The sequence below is a fragment of the Xenopus laevis genome, chromosome 3S (genome assembly GCF_017654675.1).
Source record: "Xenopus laevis strain J_2021 chromosome 3S, Xenopus_laevis_v10.1, whole genome shotgun sequence".
NCBI classification, from domain to species: domain Eukaryota; kingdom Metazoa; phylum Chordata; class Amphibia; order Anura; family Pipidae; genus Xenopus; species Xenopus laevis.
The window spans coordinates 109001529-109025294 of NC_054376.1; the positions used below are offsets into that span (position 1 = coordinate 109001529).

Consider the following 23766-nt stretch of genomic DNA (forward strand, 5'->3'; position numbering starts at 1 on the left):
CCTACATACACATAGAGGAGTATTACACCTGCTTAACTAATCATTGGGTAGGAACAGCAAGAACTCTGTATACAGGATTTTGGGATTCTATAAAATTAATTTAGTGTTCTGCTGTACAGTGCTGTGTACATAAGTAGCACTATGTGAATAAAAAAATAAATAAATTTGGCAGAATCCTTTGTGAAAGATTCAACCAAATACTGAACTGAATCAGAACCCCAATTCGCATATTTACATTGTCAGGAAGGTTCAAAGAGAACCATGTGTGTGACAAAAAGTCATGCAATTTTAGGATTTGTATTCAGTTTGGCCAGGCCCTTGGATTCATCTGAATCCTGCTAAAAAAAAAGGCTGAATCCTGTGTGCGGATTACTTTGATTTGGTTGGGCCTCCAGCACCAATAACTGATAGTGAATGTCTACTGTTAAAGGAAGCTGGACAGCACAGGACTAAAATATAAAAAGGAACCTTCTTCAGAGAAATTTGCTACAGGTGGTCACAAACTACCATTAGAGAAAGTTGACAGGCAGTTTTCACAGGAAAATATCACGAGACAAATTTAGCTCTATAATTGTTCATTATCAACTAGGTGAAATTAAACCTCCTATTCATTCAGCAAATATAACGTAGTGTTGACTTGCAGGGCATAGGCTGTGCCTGAGATTCTACTTGTACTTATTGCTGTTTGTGCATTTCATTATTATGCTTCAATGAAGGCACTTACTTGAGCCTCAAGCTATCAATCCTATATACAGCTTCTAAAAGATTGAGTAACAGGAGACTTGTTTTTCATTCATAGCAATTCACTTTAATTTCTCAGGACCCATGGCTGTTAATTAAACTAGTCACCACACTTCTAAGAACAGGCCTTGCAAGTGCTAGGTGTCTTTCTAGCAGCCCCTACCTAGGAAAAACTCCCAGAGACTTAAAGGGATACTGTCATTGGATAAAAACATTTTTTAAAATGAATCAGTTAATAGTGCTGCTCCAGCAGAATTCTGCACTGAAATCCATTTCTCAAAAGAGCAAACAGATTTTTTTATATTCAATTTTGAAATCTGACATGGGGCTAGACATAGTCAATTTCCCAGTTGCCCCAAGTCATGTGACTTGTGCTCTGATAAACTTCAATCACTCTTTACTGCTGTACTACAGGTTAGAGTGACATCACCCCCCCCCTCCCTTTCCCCCCCCAGCAGCCAAACAAAAGAACAATGGGAAGGTAACCAGATAGCAGCTCCCTAACACAAGATAACAGCTGCCTGGTAGATCTAAGAACAGCACTTAATAGTAAAAACCCATGTCTCACTGAGACACATTCAGTTACATTTGAGAAGGAAAAACAGCAGCCTGCCAGAAAGCATTTCTCTCCTAAAGTGCAAGCACAAGTCACACGACATGGGGCAGCTGGGAAATTGACAATATGTCTAGCCCCATGTCAGATTTCAAAATTGAATATAAAAAAATCTGTTTGCTCTTTTGAGAAATGGATTTCAGTGCAGAATTCTGCTGGAGTAGCACTATTAACTGATGCGTTTTGAAAAAAACATGTTTTCCGATGACAGGATCCCTTTAACTCTAAATGTTAGAAAAGGAAGATCAAGTACAGGTTTATTTACCTTAGCGGCACCAATCTGCTCCTTGCGGAACTTCTCGAGAGGTGTTATCAGAACTTCTCCAGCATTATCAATCTAAGAAAGAAAAGGGGAAAAAGACTTCTGTTAAGGTGTTCTTTAAAAAATCTCAACCGTTAAAGTGAAGTGGTTCTTAAGCACTATTATTATTATAAAGGGCAGCCTTTATAATTGATTTTATAATCAAGATTCCCTTGATTAATTTACTAACAGCTACAAATATATTTCTTTTAATTATTTTTTAAACAATAAATACTACACATATTTTCTCCATATGTTTGCGGTTGGTGGGGGAAAGAAATCGCTCTCTGTGAAAACTTACCAGAATGCCTCGAACCACTAGGAAGTAAATAGCAGCTGCAATTAAATTCATAGAATAATCATGCTGCATGCCTGATTAGAATTCGTTCTGTTACATACACCATCTTGAAAGGGAGAAATACACCCTGGCCGTCCGAATGAATGCGAATCCCAGGTGCTCGGCGGAAGAGAATTGGCAGCCTCAAACTCAGCGTAAAAGAAGGAAACACCGGCATCATGGGTGATGCTAGCAGAAAGAACCTTGCTCGTTTATTGCGGATGCAACGTTTCGGGGCATAACCCCTTTGTCAAGCGAGCAAGGTTCTTCTTGCTAGCATTACCCATGATGTGCCGGCGATTCCTTCTTTTACGCATACACCATCTTACCTCTTAACGGTCCTGGTTTGAAAAGTGCAAAACTATAGGCCATGGACCTGGTCAGCTGAATTCATCCCCAACTGCAACTATCCACACACCCAACTAACTTTTCAGTGCACCCCATGCTTACGGCACTTTCCCACATAAACAAAGAGAGGCCAGTCATGTAGTTTTACAAATCTCACATATCCCTGCTCTGCCCAAGTCATGCCCAATTCATTTAAGACACGTCCCACAGAGCATATCAGAGTGCCGTTTTGGAGGAATTCAAGACCATTACAATGCCTTTTAATGCAAGTGAAATTCAATAGCAATAAACTTTGCAGCATAACACTGCTGTCCTACTTCCTCCAGCTTCTTCATATTCCTATTGGATTTGTGGTGCTTTGGACAGGAGCACAGGGGGTTAAAGGATAAGTAAACCTTTAAAATAAGTGAAAGTAAAATTGATGAGATGAAATTCTAAGCACTTTTGTCATTTGCATTCATTATTTATTTTGTTTTTATTCCAAGATATTAAGGGATACGTGTGCTGTTAATATGAAGGAATTTTGTTACAACAGCGCCACCTGCTGGTCAGTTTCCCACCAGTCTGACCATCAAGTAGTCAAGGAAGTTGTCAGGAGAGAGAAAGAGGCTGCTCTGATGTTCTTCTGCTTAGGAACAAAATTAGAAACCTTTCTCAAATCTTTCCTAAGAAGAAGAACATCAGAGCAGCCTCTTTCTCTCTCCTGACAACTTCCTTGACTACTTGGTGGTCAGACTGGTGGGAAAATGACCAGCAGGTGGCGCTGTTGTAACAAAATTCATTCATATTAACAGTACATTTATCCCTTAATATCTTGGAATAAAAACAAAATAAATAATTAATGTAAATTACAAAAGTGCTTAGAACAGCACTCTCATCAATTTTACATTCACTTATTTTAAAGGTTTACTTATCCTTTAAGCAGCCGCATCTGCTGGTGGTGCATGCCTAAGGGCTCTTACACACGGGCGGTTTTACCTGCGCTCCCCTGCGTTGTGCTTTCTTCCGTTCAGCCGCAGGGGAGCGCAGGAGTAGACACACTCCATTATTGTGATGGAGGCTGTCCGCACACAGATGCATATAAGCTGCAAACGCAGACGAGACGCAGCACATACATGCGTCTATGTGAGTACAGCCCACTTCACAATAATTGAGTGCGTCTATTCCTGCACTGACTGCGGCTGAACGGAAGAAAGCCCAATGCAGGGGAGCGCAAGTAATATCGCCCATGTGTAAGAGCCCTAAAACTTTGTTGTGGAAGTAAAATTGGGGTGCAAGCTCTGACAGCAGGTCACTGGCTATTACTGCAGGTGCCTCCTGTACAACTCAGTGGCCTCTGTGCTATTACAAAGAGGAAATAGGCGCCCCAGGAAACAGCAAAAAAACTATGAAGCTTATTTGGGGAAAATGGCAACAAACAAGTGTGATTCTTTAATTCTATCAAATGTATAAACCATGGCTTTGCAGTCCAGTTCACTTCAGGTTGTTGATTCATTAAAGAGGAACTATTAAGAAAATTTAAATTTAATATAAGCTTCAGCATATATTGGATCTAATTGGATCTAACTGTCAATGGCTATCTGACACCCAACTCCTGCATGAAGAGCGAATGAAGAGAAACTGATGCTGAGCGAGGGATAAAGATTAACTTGATTTTTTCAGAAATGGTACAGAATATTTAATTGATTGTATTTAGAAAGTTTCTTATTTCAGTATGCTGAAACGTATATAAAATTTTAATTTTCTTGATAATTCCCCTTTAACAAAGTTACTATCTGGGGTAGCAATAGACTACAGCTCGCTGCAGTTGTCCTAACCTTCTTGCACTACAGCAATGTATATATACTGGGATTATACAGCGGCTAAGTTTTGTTTTTCTATATTACTAGCCAGTACATTGCAGGTTTATTTTCTATTAAAAGGTCACAGCTAGGTGGCCTTTAAAGGGAACATGCCCTGGGCAGGGTTAGCAAAAGCAAAACTAAGCAAAGATACAGTAGAGGAAATCACAGCTACTGAGAATAAGTTTGCAGGACTAGTCCATGCCAAAATAAACAGCAGTAGCTCTTTCTGGTGATTTCACTGGGTGGCAGGCTCTGGAGCAGCTGCTTTCTTCTGCCCTCATACTACTACTAATTCTAACCCTTATACAGTTGAGGGGACTCCCTATTAATTATTAGTCATATTACCCATGACGGGCTAAAGGGAATAGGATTTTAATGGGCAACCTAATTATCCGGTGACCCTAACTGGAGTCTGAAAAGAAACATTAAACAAAGTTCTACCACGGTATCCGCAGAAGATGGGTATTATTGAGAAAGAAGAGAAGACAACCGTGATGCGATATTCACTAACAAACAACAAAAAGGGACATCTCTATGAATGAACTGTGGGAATTTTCAATGCACTAATCATATCAAGAAGACTTGCGAGATGCAATAAGTCATCAATCAGCCAGAAAGAAATTCAGTACACGTTTGAGACATTAAATCAAATCGGACTAAATTCACGCTTATGTTTCATATTTGGTACAGCAGGGAAAGAAGACATGATGGAAACTCAAGCAGGGGTCTCTCTGGGTTTTGGTAAGTCACTAAGCTAGCTGCTGGACATATTGCTACAGGACATTATCCTGTCTACGGAGACTGAAAAGGGACATGTAACTCTATACATATGAACAGACATGTCGTTTTGGGATCAGACCAATGTTCGCCATTTCTTATAGCTCCAGTAACACTGCCGGGTGCACACTGATCCCTATAGGAATCCATTAACAGACAAAGATGTAACTTGCCTCTTTAAACATACCAATAGAATATGGAGAAGCCGCACACCACACACTCCCAAAGGTTCTTATCCTGGTGCCCAGTGATAGAGGAATCGGCAGCCTCACAACAAGGGTAAGAAGAATTTCACCGGCACACAGGAATTGTAGTAGCAGGGCAAGCCCTTGCAATTTTATTATGCAGTAGTGCAACGTTTCGGGGTCACGCCCCTTTGTCAAGCATGCTTGACAAAGGGGCGTGACCCCGAAACGTTGCACTACTGCATAATAAAATTGCAAGGGCTTGCCCTGCTACTACAATTCCTGTGTGCCGGTGAAATTCTTCTTACTCTTTAAACATACACCCACTGAGATCAGCCCGAGCAGAATCACAAAAAAATGGCACAATTTTCATACATGTGAAAGGATTACTGAGTCATGGAACAGTAGCATCTGCGTCTCTGCCTCCCATGCTGGTTCTATCCGCCTAAAATGTTCAGTTGCTATGGTTTTCTTTTAGCAGTTAGTACTACAGGCAGTGATCTAAATGGAACACGTCAAATACCATATTGCCAGTCTCTTCCCCACATGCAGGTGTTGGGTCGGCTCATCTGTACTATATAGCAAGTGTCATAGCACAATGTGCACTATTTGTTATCACAAGCGAGCACTGTATGTACAGTATGCTTCTGGGTACGTCACATTTACAGACAGTGCAGCATGTACAATATAATGATACAGAAGCGCATTACATTTCAAAAGCATACTTAAAGGAGAAACAAACCCTTAATAAAAAAAACCCTACCCTACACAGACCCGCTACCTCCTACCCCCAGCCTAGTTGCCCCCCTAGGCAAATGCAACACAATGGAATAAAGGCAGCGCACTCCTGGGTTTCAAAAAGTGATCGCTTGTCTCCAGGTTGGTTAAAAAAAGTTATACTTTATTTAAACATAGTATCAATCTAGTAAACAAAGCGTCTGAGGTCTGACGCTTTTCGTGATACAAAACTTCCTTCCAAAACCTCATTTCCTGTTATGACACAATAGATTTAAATACCCCCCAACACACCTGTGTATTAAGTAATCAAATTCATACAATTTCATGTTACATACTTAAATACACATCTGTTAAAAAAATCCCGTCAGTTTGATCAATTATGAGAAACATTTAAAAACAAAACAGTTCAACCTAGTTAATTCCTGATTAATACTACACATAGATATAATTTAATTTGACTTCCCATTTCATATCTTAAATATATATAAGGGATATTTATGGCATTCAATTCATTTACTAGTTTGTCTTATGATTCAATTTAATTTAGCTCAATTGTTAATTTCATGGAGACTCCTAAACACTTGTAACTAATTCATTTAAACTTGCTAAAGTAGCGATTCCAAACAATATACATTAAGTTCCAAAGGAAATATACAATGTTATTCTTTAAGGATATTAACTTTAGAAATGGGCAAATGCCCCTAAATCTTTGCTTACCACTCCGTGCACTCGCACCATCTTCAACCGCTTCGGTAATCTTCAGAATGAGACCGGTGAGTTTCGGCACATGCACAGTTGTTGAGAAAAAGAAAATTTCGCCGCTTTACCTATCTCATTCCGAAGATTACCAAAGAGAAAAAGATGGCTGCTGTGGGTTGGGTTTTTTTCTTTTCTCCTTTAAAGGGGTGGCAAACCTTAGGGATGCACCGAATCCACTATTTTGGATTCAGCCGAACCTCCGAATTCATCGCGAAAGATTCGGCCAAATACCGAATCTAATACTAATTTGCATAGGCAAATTAGGGGTGGGAAGGGAGAAACGTCTTTTACTTCATTGTTTTGTGACAAAAAGTGACGTGATTTCCCTCCCCGCCCCTAATTTGCATATGCAAATTAGGATTTGGATTCGGTTCAGCCGAGCAGAAGGATTCAGCCGAATCCGAATCCTGCTGAAAAAGGCCGAATCCTGGCTGAATCCCAAACCAAATCCTGGATTCGGTGCATCCCTCATTAACCTTGAAGTTAACTTTTAGTTTGTTATAGAATGGCTAATTCTAAGAAACTTTTCCATTGCCCTTAATTTTTCCTTTTTTTATAGTTTTCTGCCTACTTCTTCTGTCTTTTTCTGCTTTCAATTGGGGGTCACTGACCCCATTTAAAAAAAATGCTCTGTAAGGCTACAAAATGTATGTTTATTACTACTCATCTTTCTATTCAAACCTATCCTATTGATATCCTAACCAATGCATGGTTGCTGGGGTAATTTGGGCCCTAACAACCCAATTGCTGAAATTGCAAACTGGAGAACTGCTGAATAAAAAGCTAAATATCTCATCACCGCAAATCAAAAATGAAGACCTATTGCAAATTGTCCCAGAAGATCACTCTCTACGTCATACTAAAAGTTTAATTAAAGGCAAACAACCCTTTTAACATTAGGTTGTATTTCTGTTCTAGATTTTTTCCCCTTGTTTTCTTTTAAATAATTTCCAGTGACATTACATTGCCTTTTATTGCAGGCATCACTAGTCAGTGTTCCTATTCCTCAGGAGTCTCTGCAACCAAAAAAATGTGGAATGGGCAAGTTTTAGAAGACTTTTTATTTTGATATATATTTTTCCTCAAGATCTGGTATGTGTAGAAACTTTATTTGGTGTTACGCTCAGCTGCAAACCTGTCCAAGCAGGTGTTCCTATTGTTCCTTTTACATGTCCTGTGTCACAAGGCCTACTCACCATCCGTATCCTCTCGTCTTCAAGATTGCCCAGTACAGCAGCAAATTCCTGCAGGGACCTCGCTGAAACAGCAATGGAAGGAAATCAGAACAATGCACAGGGGCCACACGGGACTGAACTAAAGGCAGCCACTCCGATAACTTCCTAATTATGTCAACATACTGCCTCGTACATTCATTTCCTTGCTTTGTACCACTCACACACAACTACAATCTGGAACGGACTGTCTTTTTAAAAAATATTTTAAAGGGATACTGTCATGGGAAAAAATGTTTTTTTCAAAACACCTCAGTTAATAGTGCTGCTCCAGCAGACTTCTGCACTGAAATCTGTTTTTCAAAAGAGCAAACTGATTTTTTTTATATTTAATTTTGAAATCTGACATGGGGCTAGACATATTGTAGGTTTACCAGGTGCCCCCAGTCATGTGACTTGTGCTCTGATAAACTTCAGTCACTCTTTACTACTGTTTGTGTAATATCACCCCCTTCCTTCCCCACCCCGAGCAGCAGAACAATGGGAAGGTAACCAGATAACAGCTCCCTGTTACATATAAGGGCATGGACATACATGCATTTTTACAGCGTACTTTTTTAAAAAAGCCGACCACTGCATAAATACGCAAGCTTACGCAACGGCACACTAGGCTAGCGTATTTACGCAGCGGTCGGCTTTTTTAAAAACTGCGCTGTTATCACGGCGTGAAAACACATATATATGTCCATGCCCTAAGAACAGCACTCAATAGTAAAAATCCAAGTCCAACTGCGATTTCTTCAGTTACATTGAGTAGGAGAAACAACAGCCTGCCAGAAAGCAGTTCCATCCTAAAGTGCAGGCAAAATGACCCGAGATGGCTGCCTAAACACCAATATTATAACTAAAAAAAAAAAATACACTTTATTGGATTAGGAATGAAATTTTATATGGTAGAGATTTGCAATGTAAACAGTGTTATTTAGGAATAAAAACAACACTGTAAAAATCATGACAGAATCCCTTAAATGTTTCAATGCTTATTACAACCATTTTCTCATTTGTCTTAAAATGCAAATGTGTTCCCTTAGCAGCAGTATAAAACATAGATTGTGAGGTTGAATATTGAACAGGCACACAGGGACCCCAACCCTGATCCAGCTCCCCTATTCAGACACACAACATACAGGCAAAATTCAACTGGAAAGAAGCTAACGGGTGTCCAAATTCAGGTAACATTGGTTATATACTGTAAATCAACGTTTACGGTAATAAACATTGACCAAAAAGGTCAGGAAAGCAGATGATTGTGTATTGTAAGATGAAGAACAAGGGAGCAGGTTGGGTCTCCTTTGATTATTCACAGCTTATATATCTCTCCTTACTTACCAATGCAGATTTCATCATCTGTCTCCGCATCCCCAATGCACCGAAACTTAAATTCATTCAGTGAACCAGCAAATTTTCTCTTTGCAAATGACAGATCTGTAAAGAAAAGAAAATCAGGAGTGAAGAAAACATGAAGAGTTGGAACCAAATTAACATGCCCCTTATTTAGTGTACAGAGCCAGTTATCCAACCGGCTTTCTCAATTCAGAATATTCTGAATTGAGAAAGCCGGGTTGGATGACTGGTGAAACGTCTTCAAGGAAAAAACACAGCAAGTCCAGTTGATTTGACTTATTTCTATAGATATACCATGACCTGGATGAATGAGAATCTTCACAAACAACTCTCAGGATTCCACGGACAGGTGGAAGTAGACTTTCTTACAAAATAATACCAGGTACAAATAGGATTACGTGCTTCATGCTACACAGAAAACAATAATTTGCTGAAAGAAGAAACAAATTAAGCCTTTAACAACCAATACGAACACATGATTAAAGGGGAACTCCGGCTTCCAAACCAAAATTTGATAAAGAGACCCACATAACACAGAAACCCCTAATATTCCCATCACTGTTACCTGTTTCTTTAAAAAGTATGAATAAATACCATTTTCTGTGCTGAAATCCAGCTGTTTAACAGTTCTTTTCTTTCTGCATCATTTGAAATCCTGGCAGGGAAGGAGGGACTGTAACAACTGCTCCACAGCTTACAGATAGCATGCAGGAACTACATAACCCACAATGCATTGCACTGGGATGTTCTGTTCCTTATTGAAATCACATGTGCAGGGAATTGTTGGGTTTGGAGGATGCAGGCTGAGGACAGATGGCTGTTGTTACAAAGTAATAGTAGTCAGTCAGCTCAGCAAAGTAGTCAGACAGATCAGCAGGAGAGCAGGGGGCTAGGTTTAGGGAATTGTTCCAAACTGTTAAAAAAATCATAAAAAAATCTGCATATTTTTTAATTGATGCATATTGCAAAGTTGCTTGAAATTATGTTTACTTTTCAAAAAGCTTAAGTTATGTTTTTGTGGAGTTCCCCTTTAAATTAACTAATGAGGGAGGAGAGAACTAAAATATTATGTACCCGAGATGCTTTTTAACCAAAGTTTACGTTTCCTTAAAACAACTGTCCATGGAATCTATGAGCGCCTAGCACGCCTGCCTTTTTTTTAATGCTACACCCTGAAGTCTGCTGTTAACCCTAAACCCATTTAACTAAGGTTTCCTAAAACCAATAACCAAGTAGATATTTACAACTAAATGAGCCAAAATGCGGTATCACTTAAAGGCATTCCTACAGCACATTCACCGTGGCATCACTCTGGCACTTGGGTGACTAGGAAAGCTAGCATGTCAGGCAAAAAGTAGCAGAGTCAATTTAAACACGGGACCCCTTATTCAGAACGCTCGGGACCTGGGGCTTTCCAAATAACGGATCTTTCCGTAATTTGGATCTTAATGGGGTTGTTCACCTTTGAGTTAATTTTTAGTATGATGTAGAGAGTGATATACTGAGATATTGGTTTCCATTTTTTATTATTTGTAGTTTATTAATTATTTCGTTTTTTTATTCAGCAGCTCTCCAGTTTCCCATTTCAGCAATCTGGTTGCCATACAAAGCATTTGCTTTTTGATGGGGTCAGTGACCCCCCCCCTTTGAAAACTGGAAAGAAAAAGGCAAATAATTAAAAAACTATAAGAAATAAATAATGAAGGCCAATTGAAAAGTTGCTTAGAGCTGGCCATTCTATATGATACTAAAACTTAACTGAAAGGTGAACCCCTTTAATACCTTACCTCTAGTACAGTGATCCCCAACCAGTAGGTCGTGAGCAACATGTTGCTCTCCAACCCCTTGGATGTTGCTCCCAGTGTCCTCAAAGCAGGTGCTTATTTTTGAATTCCAGGCTTGGTTGTATTTTGGTTGTATTAAAACCAGGTGCACTGCCAGAGCCTCAATGTAGGTTGACAATCCTCATAGGGGCTACCAAATGGCCAATCACAGCACCTTTTTTCATGCTAGTGTTACTCCCCAACTCCTTTTACTTCTGAATGTTGCTAACGTGTTTAAAAGGTTGGGGATCCCCTGCTCTAGTAGAAAATCATGTAAACATTAAATAATTCCAATGGGCTTGTTCTGTTTCCAATGAGGATTAATATCTTAGTTGGGATTAAATACAAGGTTCCGTTTTATTATTATAGAGAAAAGGGAAATCATTTTTAAGAATTTGTTGGGGTTTTTTTTTTGGATAAAATGGAGTCTATGGGAGACAGCCTTTCTGTAATTCGGAGCTTTCTGGATAACGGGTTTCTGGATAATGGACAAGTCACAAGAGGAGGGAGCCCACAAATCTTACCATCTAAATGCTCATAATTAACATAATCCATGCATGTTCCAAACGGCACGCAAGGAATCTGATCTGCATGCCTCAGGTCGGTAATGCAGACATGCCCCTACTTTAAATGAATTAATATAATAAGATCACTTTGCTGGATTAGGTAGGCTGAATGCCGCTCATCTGTCATACATTTGTAAACTTCTATATTTTCATGTTCGGTCAATTCCTTGTGGTTGTTCTCAGTGCCAAACTTGGTGGGAGCTTGGAAGGCTCCCAAAATATTTAACTCTTCTTGACAGCATGTGGTATTGGACCCCTCCCAATCAGCAGCGCACACAAAGTCCTCTAGTAAATACTTTCTGACAAGCAATCTGAGCCGGTGATTATTATTCAGCAGATTATTAGGCTTGTAATGTTTAAAAAGACTTCAGGGGGAAAAAAACATTACACTCTGCAAAGAATTGGCATCATCAAATCCTGAAACTGCACTTGGCTTAAGGAAGCACTTCTCAGGTTCACTTTTACCTTTAATAACAAGGGTCACTGGGTAAAGGTATCTAAAGGGTAAACGTATCAAAAGGGTAAACGTATTAAAAGAAGACAAGGAATAAAGGGGATCTAAAAAGAGAAATGATCAACACAACTTTTTCAATCTACAATATACGATACTGCCCCTGCAGGCTGTCAGCAGTAAATGGAAAGGCAAACGTAGTCTCCAAAAGTTCTTTGTCACTGGATAACTTATCTCCCCAGAATCTTAGCATGTGTCACCACCGTTACAGTTCTTCAGAAGAGAGGCACATGGCAGCACTTAAACAGCATAAGAAGGTTAATTAAATAGTATAAATGTGGCGGTCCTTGTGCAGAAAGCAGCCTATCAAGCCAGATGCAGTTACTTTGTGGTATGTATGTTTGCCCTGCCCTATAGAAAACATATAAGCTGCTTTTTCGCCAAGCTGGCTCAAATATCTATCAAATGCTCATTGACAGTCTACTGTGATTATTACTTCCCCCTATAACATTTGTTCGCACTTGGGTTGCCGAGAGGTGCAAAAAGAGGAGGTAAAATCAAAAACTTGGGTTTGCTTTGCCTTGTTCTTTTTGTATAGGACAGCAATTTCCCAAAGGCAAGAATCCAGCTATAAGTGTTTCTGGGAGAAGCCGTGCTGATAATAAGCAATCTTGTTCCAAGTCTCTTTTCAGGTACACATAGGGGCAAATTTACTAGCCTCCGGAAATTCGCCAGCGACGACTTTGCTCACATCGCCAGGACAACGCTAATTCACTAAAATGCAAAGTTGCATCCAGGGCGCCGAACAATGGCGAAGTTTCGCTAGCATTAATACGGCAAGCAAAGCGAAGTTGCGCTAGCGTTCTATGGACGCATATGTTGCAGCTAATACATTACACTACACAAGCCCAGGGAACCTTAATAAAAGATAATAGAGTTGTTATATTGCCCTGCACATGAGCCCAGTGTATAGTTTATGTGCCATATGTAAGGAAATGTAGGGGTGAAGCCGGGTACCCTAAAAAAAATTTACAATCTTTTGCACCCTGAAAAACGGAAAAGTCGCCAGCATTTTTTGAGGAACTCTTAAAAACACTTCTCCTGGTCTGAGGTGGCGAAGACAAGTCTGGCGCAAGAGGCAACGTTCATTAAAATCCGCATCTTAGTGAATTTGCGGAGTAACGTCCATTCGTCAGAGCAAAAATTCATCTGGCGTTAAGAGTGCGAAATAGCGCTAGAGTCTATCTCCTCCGCTAGCGAATTTAGGCCTGTGCCCGTTATTAAATCGGCGAAGTCCCGAAATGACGTCACGCTGGCAAATTTTCGCTAACGTTAGTCACTTCGCCCTTTAGTGAATTTCCCCCATAGCTACCATCCAATTGGGAGTCTGTCACTACAGTCATTTATCAACACTGGGAAAATTTGCCCATGTGATGTAACCCATGGCAACCAATCAAATTGTTGCATTCATTGTTCTACCTGCAGCTGGCTGAAGAAAGCCACTCGCTGATTGGCTGCTATAAATTAGTGCCCATGGGCAAATTTGCCCAGTGTGAATGAGCCCCACTGACTCACATTATATAGTAACATGGGAGTAAAAATGAGATCATAGGACATTGGCTAACACAAATATGCATTTTGGAGACATACGTAACTCGTAGCACGTGTGATGGACAAGGAGCATCTGTTAAACATAAACCATGTTTGGTGATTTAGCAGTGATTTCCCTGACAGAGCGGGAATGATGCGGGTGAGTATTGGAGAGCCATACGAAAGAATTTTCAGCTTTTATACAAAAAAAAATATAAACAGAATGACATAATGTAAATAAAAAAATACAGAGTTCAGATAAAATGAGAAACAGTTGTTACATTTCATAGTTTTTCTTCCTTCACAAACAAATACCGATTGCATATAAAGGAAAAAGCATAACTCTACATTTTCCAGGCTCATTTTGGCTTATGATGCTTTGTATATAGGGGCAGCAATTTATTTACTATACGGGTGAAAAGCATTTGTATCTTATGAGTACAGTGGGTACAACTCATACTCATTGCAATATAGGCGAGGACATCTGTCACAGTGCAAGTAACCATGGGTTTTATCCATAATGCAGCATTTTCCTCACAATTCCACGGTTCCAATTACCACTACTGCGGAAGAAAGGGTATATTCCAGAGTTTTGCTACCCGCAGCTATTCCAGAGTTTTGCCACCGAATTATACAGCATCAGAAAGGAGGGAACATTATTAATAAGTTGCTAAGAAATAAGGCTACCGTATATACTCAAGTATAAGCCGTCCCGAGTATAAGCCGAGGTACCTAATTTTACCTCCAAAAACTGGGAAAGCTTATTGACTCGAGTATAAGCCTAGGATGAGAAATGCACCAGCTTCTGGTAAGTTTCAATCAAAAAATTGAGGGTTTCTGCTCCCATTGGAGGTGCCGGCGTCTCGTTTTTGGATGCCGGTAACCATTCTTGGGTGCCGGCGAATATTCTTGGAGACTATTCTTGGACGCCGGCGACTAATTTTGGACGCCGGCGTCCGTTTTTGCTCTTGACCCGAGTATAAGCCGAGGTAGAGTTTTTCAGCAATTTTGGGGGCTGAAAAACTCGGCTTATACTCGAGTATATACGGTAATTGGATTTTTTACTTAGGGACAAGACAGCCCCTGGTTATGAACTTTTAAAGTATATCAGACAAAGGGGTCCATTTACTAAAGCACGGTAAAAATATGCGCACAAAATATAGACAAATTTGTCGCCAAATAAGTTTTCGCCGGTTTACTGACCTGCGGTAATTATAAATTTGCGAATTTTCTTGCGCAAAAATATGTTTTCGCCAGTTATCGCATTTGCTAAAAATAATGCTACGTATTAAGAACCGGTTTACTAAACAGCGAAATGTGCAAAAGACAAAATTTACACAAGAAAATTTGCAAAATTTTAGTATTTTTTCACCAGAAAATTCTCAAGGGGCAGGAAATATGCCATAATATTTTTTTTACCCATCATTCTTTGCTGACAGGAGAGAGATCTGTAGCTATTGCTGACAGGATGTTTTGGCTTCTGCTTCTATCTGTTGCAACAGCAGCAGTTTCAGCTCAGAGTCGTATTATTGGCAGCGGCATCACAGTCCAAGGATTCGTCAGCCTCTACGCTTTTTTGGTTTCATTGTGATTGGCTACATTAAACTGTGCATTTCTATGAAGCAAAGAGATTGACTGGTATCATTTCTTGTTCCTATGATTCTATTGGCAGAAATGATGCATAAATGTTTGATTAGTGTTACTCTGGTAATGTTGTTGGATGGTATAATCATCAGTCAATAATGTTTATGAGTTTTGAAGATGCATTTCTGGCCATAAATGTCACATTAAAAATTGTCATAATAACCGCCATAAAACAAGACTATTTTATAGCATAAATATTTGCAAAAACTTAATTTATCGCCAGAAAATTCGCAACTCGCTAAAATTTCCACTAACGTAAGCTGGGTCGTTAACTTAGTTACCGCAAGTGATCGCAATGACTTCTGAGCTCATCGCTGTTTAGTAAACTGCAGCTGGGAAATTGACAAAATGTCTAGCCCCATGTCAGATTTCAAAATTGAATATAAAAAAAATCTGTTTGCTCTTTTGAGAAATGGATTTCGGTGCAGAATTCTGCTGGAGTAGCACTATTAACTGATGCATTTGAAAAAAAAAACGTTTTCCGATGACAGGATCCCTTTAAAATTTTTAATAATAAGTGGCCACTTCAAGCATTTGCACCAACATCTCTAATAAAGACATATATAACACCAATATGTACCCGAGACCTGTTCAAATTGACCTATGTGTAAGTGTACTAAGGAAGTTTCACTTGGCAGAAACCAACGTTAGCAAAAAGTTTGCTATGAAATGCTGGCCAGCATTTGGCTGCCGAGACACAACTTATAAATATAAATATACCAGTAAACCCTCAAAGTAGTGCTGCTCTGAGTCCTCTGTCAAGAGAAACACTGCATTTCTTTCCTTCTATTGTGTACTCATGGGCTTCTGTATCAGACTTCCTGTTTTCAGCTTAAACCTCCTTGCCCCGGGCGTGAGCATGCTCAGTTTGCTCCTCTCTCCCCCCCTCACTTCTTTGCTGTAATCTAAACCCAGAGCTATAAGTGAGTAGGGAGAGACTCAGGCAGGAAGTGATGTCACACCAAACTAATACTGGAGCCGCTATCCTAAACAAACAGAAAGCTTCTAGAGATTTTTACTCGGGTATGGTAAAAAATACCATATGGTAAAAAATATAGTGTTCTAGATTGCACTAATGCAGCTAATCTATTGGCAATAAAATGCCTCCATAGCTTTCCCTCTCCTTTAAAATACTGTGTTACAGTTGTAAGATTTTAGCCTATGATTAAGTGCCCCAATTTGGCATGAGACGCGTAAGGCTTTTCTTTTAAGATAAATCTTCTTTGAATAAACAACTTTTTTATCCGCCAGCCTGCTGTCTGTGAAGTAAAACTGTTTGCCATCTGCCCACAGTAAGAAAAAGTTAGACAAAGTTCTATGTACTAAACCCCTGGAAAACGGTCATCTGGCTGTAAATACTTACATAAATATTCCCATTTATAAATGCACTATTTGGGTCAGTCCAGGTTCATAATATCCCAAGCTGGTATTTCTTCTTGTAGGCACATCACAGTTATCCCATCATACTAACATGTGCTTTATTATACACTTGTAGGTGAGTGATGGCTTCCTTACCCAGTGCCAACATTACCTTACTCGCTGCCAACGTTGCTTAAGCACTTGTTAGAAATCCTGTGGAACAGCAACGCATTGCCAATGAAAACAATACACTCCTTTGTTCTATTTCTGTTCTTCATTCACTGCTGAGAAATCGGGCAATGCAAGGCAGACAGATGGCGAGGATTTTTGTACATGTTTTTTTTTTGTACAAGACCCACACAATTGTATTTCTCGAACCTTGTTCTTTATACTGTACTTTATATTATACAGTTCTATAATCTAGTTTACGGCTCTTAAGGAAGGCAAATCTGACGTAGGTCATGAATTCTTTTTTATCCCACAGAAAACTAAATGAATAGTCACTGTGCCAAAAGACTAATTTGCATCAAAGTCTTAATACCTTTCTAATATCATAAACCTAAACATTTTAAGGCACACCAATAATAACAAGCAACACTCAGATCTAGTCTAACCATTGGCCACTGTCTGGCATGCATCAACCCTTTTGGGGGTCTATAGAACCTTCCAAAGAGATCCCCTATTCCAAAATAAAGAGACTATAATACAATATACAATAAATACAGCGTAAAATAATTTTTACCATGAATGTTTTCTTTAAGACCCTCCTTTACTAACCCTTTGGATCTCCAGTGTGGGAAATGGGCAGAGCAGGCCCACCAGAGAAAGGGGTGCTCAGTGTCCAACAACAACATGCATATTCATTACATGAACAGTGCCACCAAAAAAATTAAGTGTTTATAAGGAATGACAATATTATGTAATCCTGCCCTGCACATGTAAAACTGATGTGTTTGCTTCAGAATCTCTACTATAGTTTATATAAACAAGCTGCTGTGTAGCCATGGGGGCCAACCTCGCACCCCTCTTTCCGGGACTCAGGCAGGTGCAGGTTGAGCTCTTGTGACTGCTCTCACCACCCACGACCTTACATTGCCAGCTTTCGACTTCCAGGTTGAACTTTTATAGACGTGTGCCTGCACACCCGCCCCTTTTGTGACATCATCGGCGTGCGGGCAGGTATATAAAAGGAACCTGGAAGTCGGGCTCGGGCAGGCGCAGGGAGGGAGGGTGCGGGTATGATGCAATATCCCTGCCCCGGCATCATAACCGCACCAGCATCATTGTGCCCAGCGCTGATGTCTTCATGCAAACCCAACATCTGTCCCTACTCTGCCTTTATAGTAATTAAGTAGCCCTCTAAGAGAGCTGTGACTTTTAAATGCAAATACACCAAGGAGTAAAGGAATGTGCACACATAACATATACACGATGCATTGAAGGAAGCCCCACACACCTAAATTTGGTATATTTTAATTTTATAACAAAAAATGGGCTCAGTTATCCAACCAACATGGATTGAAACATCACATAAAACAACTTTTTCCCCTGACAAGATGACTAACAGATGAGTTTTGCAAGCACTTGTTGTTGGAGACTGTGCTGCTTTGCAATTTCATACCAGATAAGGCACATTCCCAGAAAGTGAAAATCACTTGATTCATTCCATCATCACAACTGTACTTCAAATTCCAATTTGAAGCTCTAGATTTCAGACCAAGAAAGACAAGTTGAATCCTTCTCCCGGTTAGAAATGACGCGCTGATCTGAAGAAAGGAATGTGTTTTGGATGCAGACCCTATTTTCCACTTTCTGAGAGCCAAAGCAGCTCTGTGCAGCCTGCATCAAGAATTTCCCACTGTTAACTTCCAAATATTTTACTGAAAAATATATTTCCTTTATTGGTAGCTTTCAAGACATATTCAAATTTCTAAACGGCAAATGCAAAAATTCTAAAGAGATCAAAAAATGTACCTAGAATTTCAATTAGTGGAAGAATCCCAGGGGATATTCAATCACAAAAAGTGATAATATTTCTGTTCAATAAAATACAGGTATGGGACCTGTTCTCCAGAATGCTCGCGACCTAGGGTTTTCCGGATAACGGATCTTTCCGTAATTTGGGTCTTCATGCCTTAAGTCTACTAGAAATTGATTTAAAAAATTAAATAAACCCAATAGGCTGGTTTTGCTTCCAATAAGGATTAATTATATCTTAGTTGGGATCAAGTACAAGCTACTGTTTTATTATTGCAGAGAAATAATAATCCAAGTTTTTAAAAATTTGGATTATTTGGATAAAATGGAGTCTATGGGAGACAACCATTCCATAATTCGGAGCTTTCTGGATATTGGGTTTCCGGATAAGGGATCCTATACCTGAATCTATTTTGTGACCAAAATAAGAGGTGAGCGGATAAATTCAAACTTTGGTATAATACAGGTATGGGACCTGTTATTCAGAATGGACGGGACCTGTGGTTTTCCAGATAATTTTCCATAATTTGGATCTTCATACCTTAAGTCTACTAGAAAATCATGTAAACATTAAATAACCACAACAGGCTGGTTTTGCTTCCAATACGGATTCATATATATTATTTAGGGAAAAGTTACTGTTTTATTATTACAGAGAAAAAGGAAAGCATTTGAAAAAATTTGTATTATTTGAATAAAAATTAGTCTATGGGGTATATTTATCAAAGAGTGAAGTTAATAGTGAAGTTCCGCCACTAGAGTGAAATTCCACCACTCTCCATTCATTTCTATGGGATTTTTATAGGCGTATTTATCAAAGGGTGAACTTTCACTTTCACCCATTGATAAATACGCCTTTCAAAATCCCATAGAAATTAATTGAAATTATTTGAATAAAAATGAGTCTATGGGGTATATTTATCAAAGAGTGAAGTTAATAGTGAAGTTCCGCCACTAGAGTGAAATTCCGCCACTCTCCATTCATTTCTATGGGATTTTTACAGGCGTATTTATCAAAGGGTGAACTTTCACTTTCACCCATTGATAAATACGCCTTTCAAAATCCCATAGAAATTAATTGAGAGCTGCGGAATTTCACTCTGGTGGCGGAACTTCACTCTTTGATAAAGTTACCCTCAAGAGAGATGGCCTTTCCGTAATTCGGAGCTTTCCAGATAACGGGTTTCCGAATAACAGAACCGGAATAGTTTAGCAATTTCATTTTTTTTTCTTCCTGCAGATGTAGCGGAGAAACAATTCATCCCTTTTCGATAATAAGAAAGGGAACCACTGCTTCTATGATACAGTTACAGGAAAATCCTTTAACCCTTGCATTTTCCAGCAGAGAAACTATAACTTGGCAACTTGCTACGGCATGCATACAGAGTCCAGACTGTAGGGTTCAGCAGGCATACCAGACACAAACTGCTTTTAATCCCGGGGAAAAAGGGTACAAAGCCCAAACAATAATAAAGAAGTTGCACAAAAACAATCAATATACAACAAAATATGCTAAGAATAGTAGTGAGAACACAATGCCAAAACCATTGCCAACTCTAAAGCCGTTTATGATTTTTTTAGTTGTTGCCAAACACAACACCCCACGTCCTCACCCGCATTGCTCATTTCCCCCTATGAGATTTAATGACTTACAAGCCTTGTTTACTTTTACTGCGCATGATCATTAGAAACAAAAATAAAACAAGAGATTGGCAGGAATTCACTTCTCTAGCACCACGGGGGGCACATCATGTTTTACACAATACGGGATAAATGCTACTCACAGGATCAGTACAATCTCAATCTGTGATGAGAAGAATGCTTTGCCTTCTAGAGAAGGAAAGCTTAAAACTAAGTAAGCCTTATCAGAAAGGTCCACCTAAATATACAAGTGAAACCTCAAAGTAATGCTGCTCTGAGTAGTCCTCTGTCAAAAGAAACAGCATTTCTTTCCTTCTATTGTGTACACATGGGCTTCTGTATCAGACTTCCTGCCTTCATCTTAAACCTCCTTGCCCTGGGCGTGAGCATGCTCAGTTTGCTCCTCTTCCCGAATTCCCCCCTCCCTGCTGTAATCTGAGCCCAGTGCTATAAGTGAGCAGGGAGAGACTCGAGCAGGAAGTGATGCCACACCAAGCTAATCTGACAGCTCCTTTCCTAAACAAACGAAGAGCTTCTAGAGCTGTTTACTCAGGTATTGTAAAACATTCTACAGATTAAATATAGCATTCTAGCTTGCACTATTGCAGCTAATCTATTGGCAATAAAATGCCTCCGTATCTTTCCTTCTCCTTTAAAGAGGGCCGGAGCTTATTCTGCACAGGGAGTGTTTTTATTAGGATATCTGTATTTATGAGTATGTGTCCGAGTATGCCATGCTGCCTGCACTGCAGAGGTAAAATGCAACCTGGTCCATTTAGCAAAATTTAAAATAATTCCCAGCATTGCCAAAATTGCATAAACAAGGCAAAATTATTTCCTGCTTTTTTTTGAGGCAGTAACTTTTCGATAAGACATGATATTCCCCTGTTTTACTCAGTATGGAAACCATACAGGCTAGACATTGTTTCATTACTGGCCAGAATAAAGCTTCTTTATTTAGATAACACATGGCACAACCAACAAGAAAAGCTTGCAATCTGTTACTGATCTATAAGAAAGTATATACAGATATATCACTATGTTCAGACATTTAAGAAGTGCTCTCTCTATGGGACAAATTTACTTACCTTCGAAGTTGCGTCAACGTTGGCTTCGCCGCACTTCGCCAGTCGAAGTTTTGCCAGGGCGCCGCTAATTCACTAAAATTCGAAGTTGCGCTCAGGGAGGCGTAAGGTAGCGAAGTTGCGCTAGCGTTAATTCGTCAAGCAAAGCGAAGTTACACTAGTGATGCCTAATTTGCATACGGCGCCAATTTAAAGTACAATGGACGTATATGTAGCAGCAACTACATAACACTACACAAGCCCGGGAAAGCTTCATAAAATAAAATAAAGTTGTTATTTTGCGATATACATGTGCCCACTGTATAGTTTAGGTGCCATATGTTAGGAAATGTAGGGGGGAAGGAGGGTACCCCCAAAAAAATGTATAATCTTTCTCAGCCTATCACCCTTAAAAAAAGTAAGACGCCAGCGTTTTTTGGGACTTGTTAACTTTTTTTGAAGCAAGCCCTAACTACTCTATTGCACTTCGCCTGGTCTGAGATGGCGAAGGCAAGTCTGGTGCAAGAGGTAACGTTCAGTGAATGCGCTAGTGAATTAGCGTAATTACGTCCCTTCGCCATAGCGCAAATTGGCCTGCCGTAATGGTGTGAAGTAATGGTGGAGTAGGTCCACTTCGCTAGCGAATTTACACTAGCGTTAGCCACTTCGCCCTTTAGAAAATTTGCCCCATGTGCCATTGGTTGCTTTTATGACTGTGATCAGTACCACAGCTACAGCAGTTACCCCACACAGAGAGTCCATGCACTGCTGAGCTTGCAATCTACTTTTGTGACGTCACTGCTGGAGTTGTAATCTAAAGTGCCCAAGTTTACAGTATATGTGATATCACTACCTTGTTGGATTACGTTCCATCCATTCATTACTGAAATATTGCTTTATTTGGTCTACACATAATTAATATGTGCAGGCTGGGCAGACGAGACAGTATTTCTTGAGCCCTTGCCATTTTTAACACTTAATTTAGTATAAGGAATTCAAACAAATACCTAAGCATAGCTCAGTATCTGAAGTGTTGTACTCTGGGAGTAGTACTAAAGAGTTGCATGGAGTATTAAATGTAGGAAAACTAATCTTTAAATTGTATCTGTTATAAATGGATTCTTATATGCTAAGAATCATTTTATTGTACAGGTATGGGAACCAGTTATCCCGAAAGCTCTGAATTAAGAAAGGCCATCTCCCATAGACTCCATTTTATCAAAATAATTCAAATTTTAAAAACGATTTTTCTCTGTAATAATAAAACAGGAGCTTGATTCAAAACCTGTTGGTTTTATTTAATGTTTAAATGATTTTCTAGTAGACTTATAGTATGGCAATCCAAATTACGGAAATATCCATTATCCGGAAAACCCTGGGTCCCGAGCATTCTGGATAACAGGTCCCATACCTGTACTTTTTTTTTCATCATTCATTTGAAAATGCTATCTGGTCACTGACCTTAACAACCTCTTGATAATTGACACCCTGATTGATAATTAAACCCAAAAAAAAAAAAAAAACACATTAAAATTCTGATGTGCGTTCCAAACTTTGATTACAATATACAAGTTAGACCCATTAACTGCACACAAATTAATTTGCTCATATGATTGCACTACAATATATCTTGAATAAATACATAAGCATTTCAACTCAAGATTCTAGTATACTGAATAAAATTCAGTTACAGGCAGGAGACTCCCACTTTAGATATATACTTTAGGGCATTAGAGGAACAGTAACAACAAAAAAATGAAAGACTTTTATAGTAATGACAATATAATGTACAGTTGTGCTGCACTGGTAAAACTAAAGTGTTTGCCTCAGAAACTCTATAATAGTTGATATAAACAAGCTGCTGTGTAGCCATGGGGGCAGACATTCAAAGATGAAAAAGGAGAAAAAGCACAGGATACACAACAGATAACAGATAAGCTCTGTAGTGTACAATGGGATTCTTCAGAACTTATCCATTTTGTATTCTGTGCTTGAATGGCTGCCTCCATGGCTACATAGAGGCTTGTTTATATAAACTATAGTTCTGTTTCTGAAGCAAACACACCAGTTTTACTAGAGCCGGGCAACACTACATTAAATTGGCATTCCTTTATGACACTGACTTTTTGGCGTTACTGTTCCTGTAAAGGAACAACCAGTGATCTGCACCAACCCCATAATTTGTGGAACACTGCGACATGAGCTTTCTCGATGTGTATAAAGCAGGTGGAATCACTGTAACAACCACTGTGTTAGCCTGAGGGTGTTATGTATGAGCCATACACTGGCACATTGTTCACTTGACCCATTGTAATAGCAACACATATGACAGTTTCAACCAACAGAAAATAGGATGGATCAATACACATTCCCCAGCCCTATATTCTACCTGTACTAGAAACTCCCCCTCTGGAATGCATCATCAAAAACAA

General features: G+C 39.4%; 1 protein-coding gene across 3 annotated transcripts in view; it reads right to left on the minus strand.

The window, feature by feature from the left end:
• arhgap26.S (Rho GTPase activating protein 26 S homeolog) overlaps positions 1-23766 on the minus strand; it is a 318698-nt gene that overhangs the window by 242688 nt on the left and 52244 nt on the right. For all 3 annotated transcript variants that reach the window (XM_018256176.2, XM_018256175.2, XM_041588729.1), the window contains exons 2-4: positions 9205-9300; positions 7840-7901; positions 1620-1691 (exon numbers count right to left, since the gene is read on the minus strand). In XM_018256176.2, the coding sequence (XP_018111665.1) occupies positions 1620-1691; positions 7840-7901; positions 9205-9300 (230 nt within the window). The remainder of the gene's footprint in view (positions 1-1619; positions 1692-7839; positions 7902-9204; positions 9301-23766) is intronic.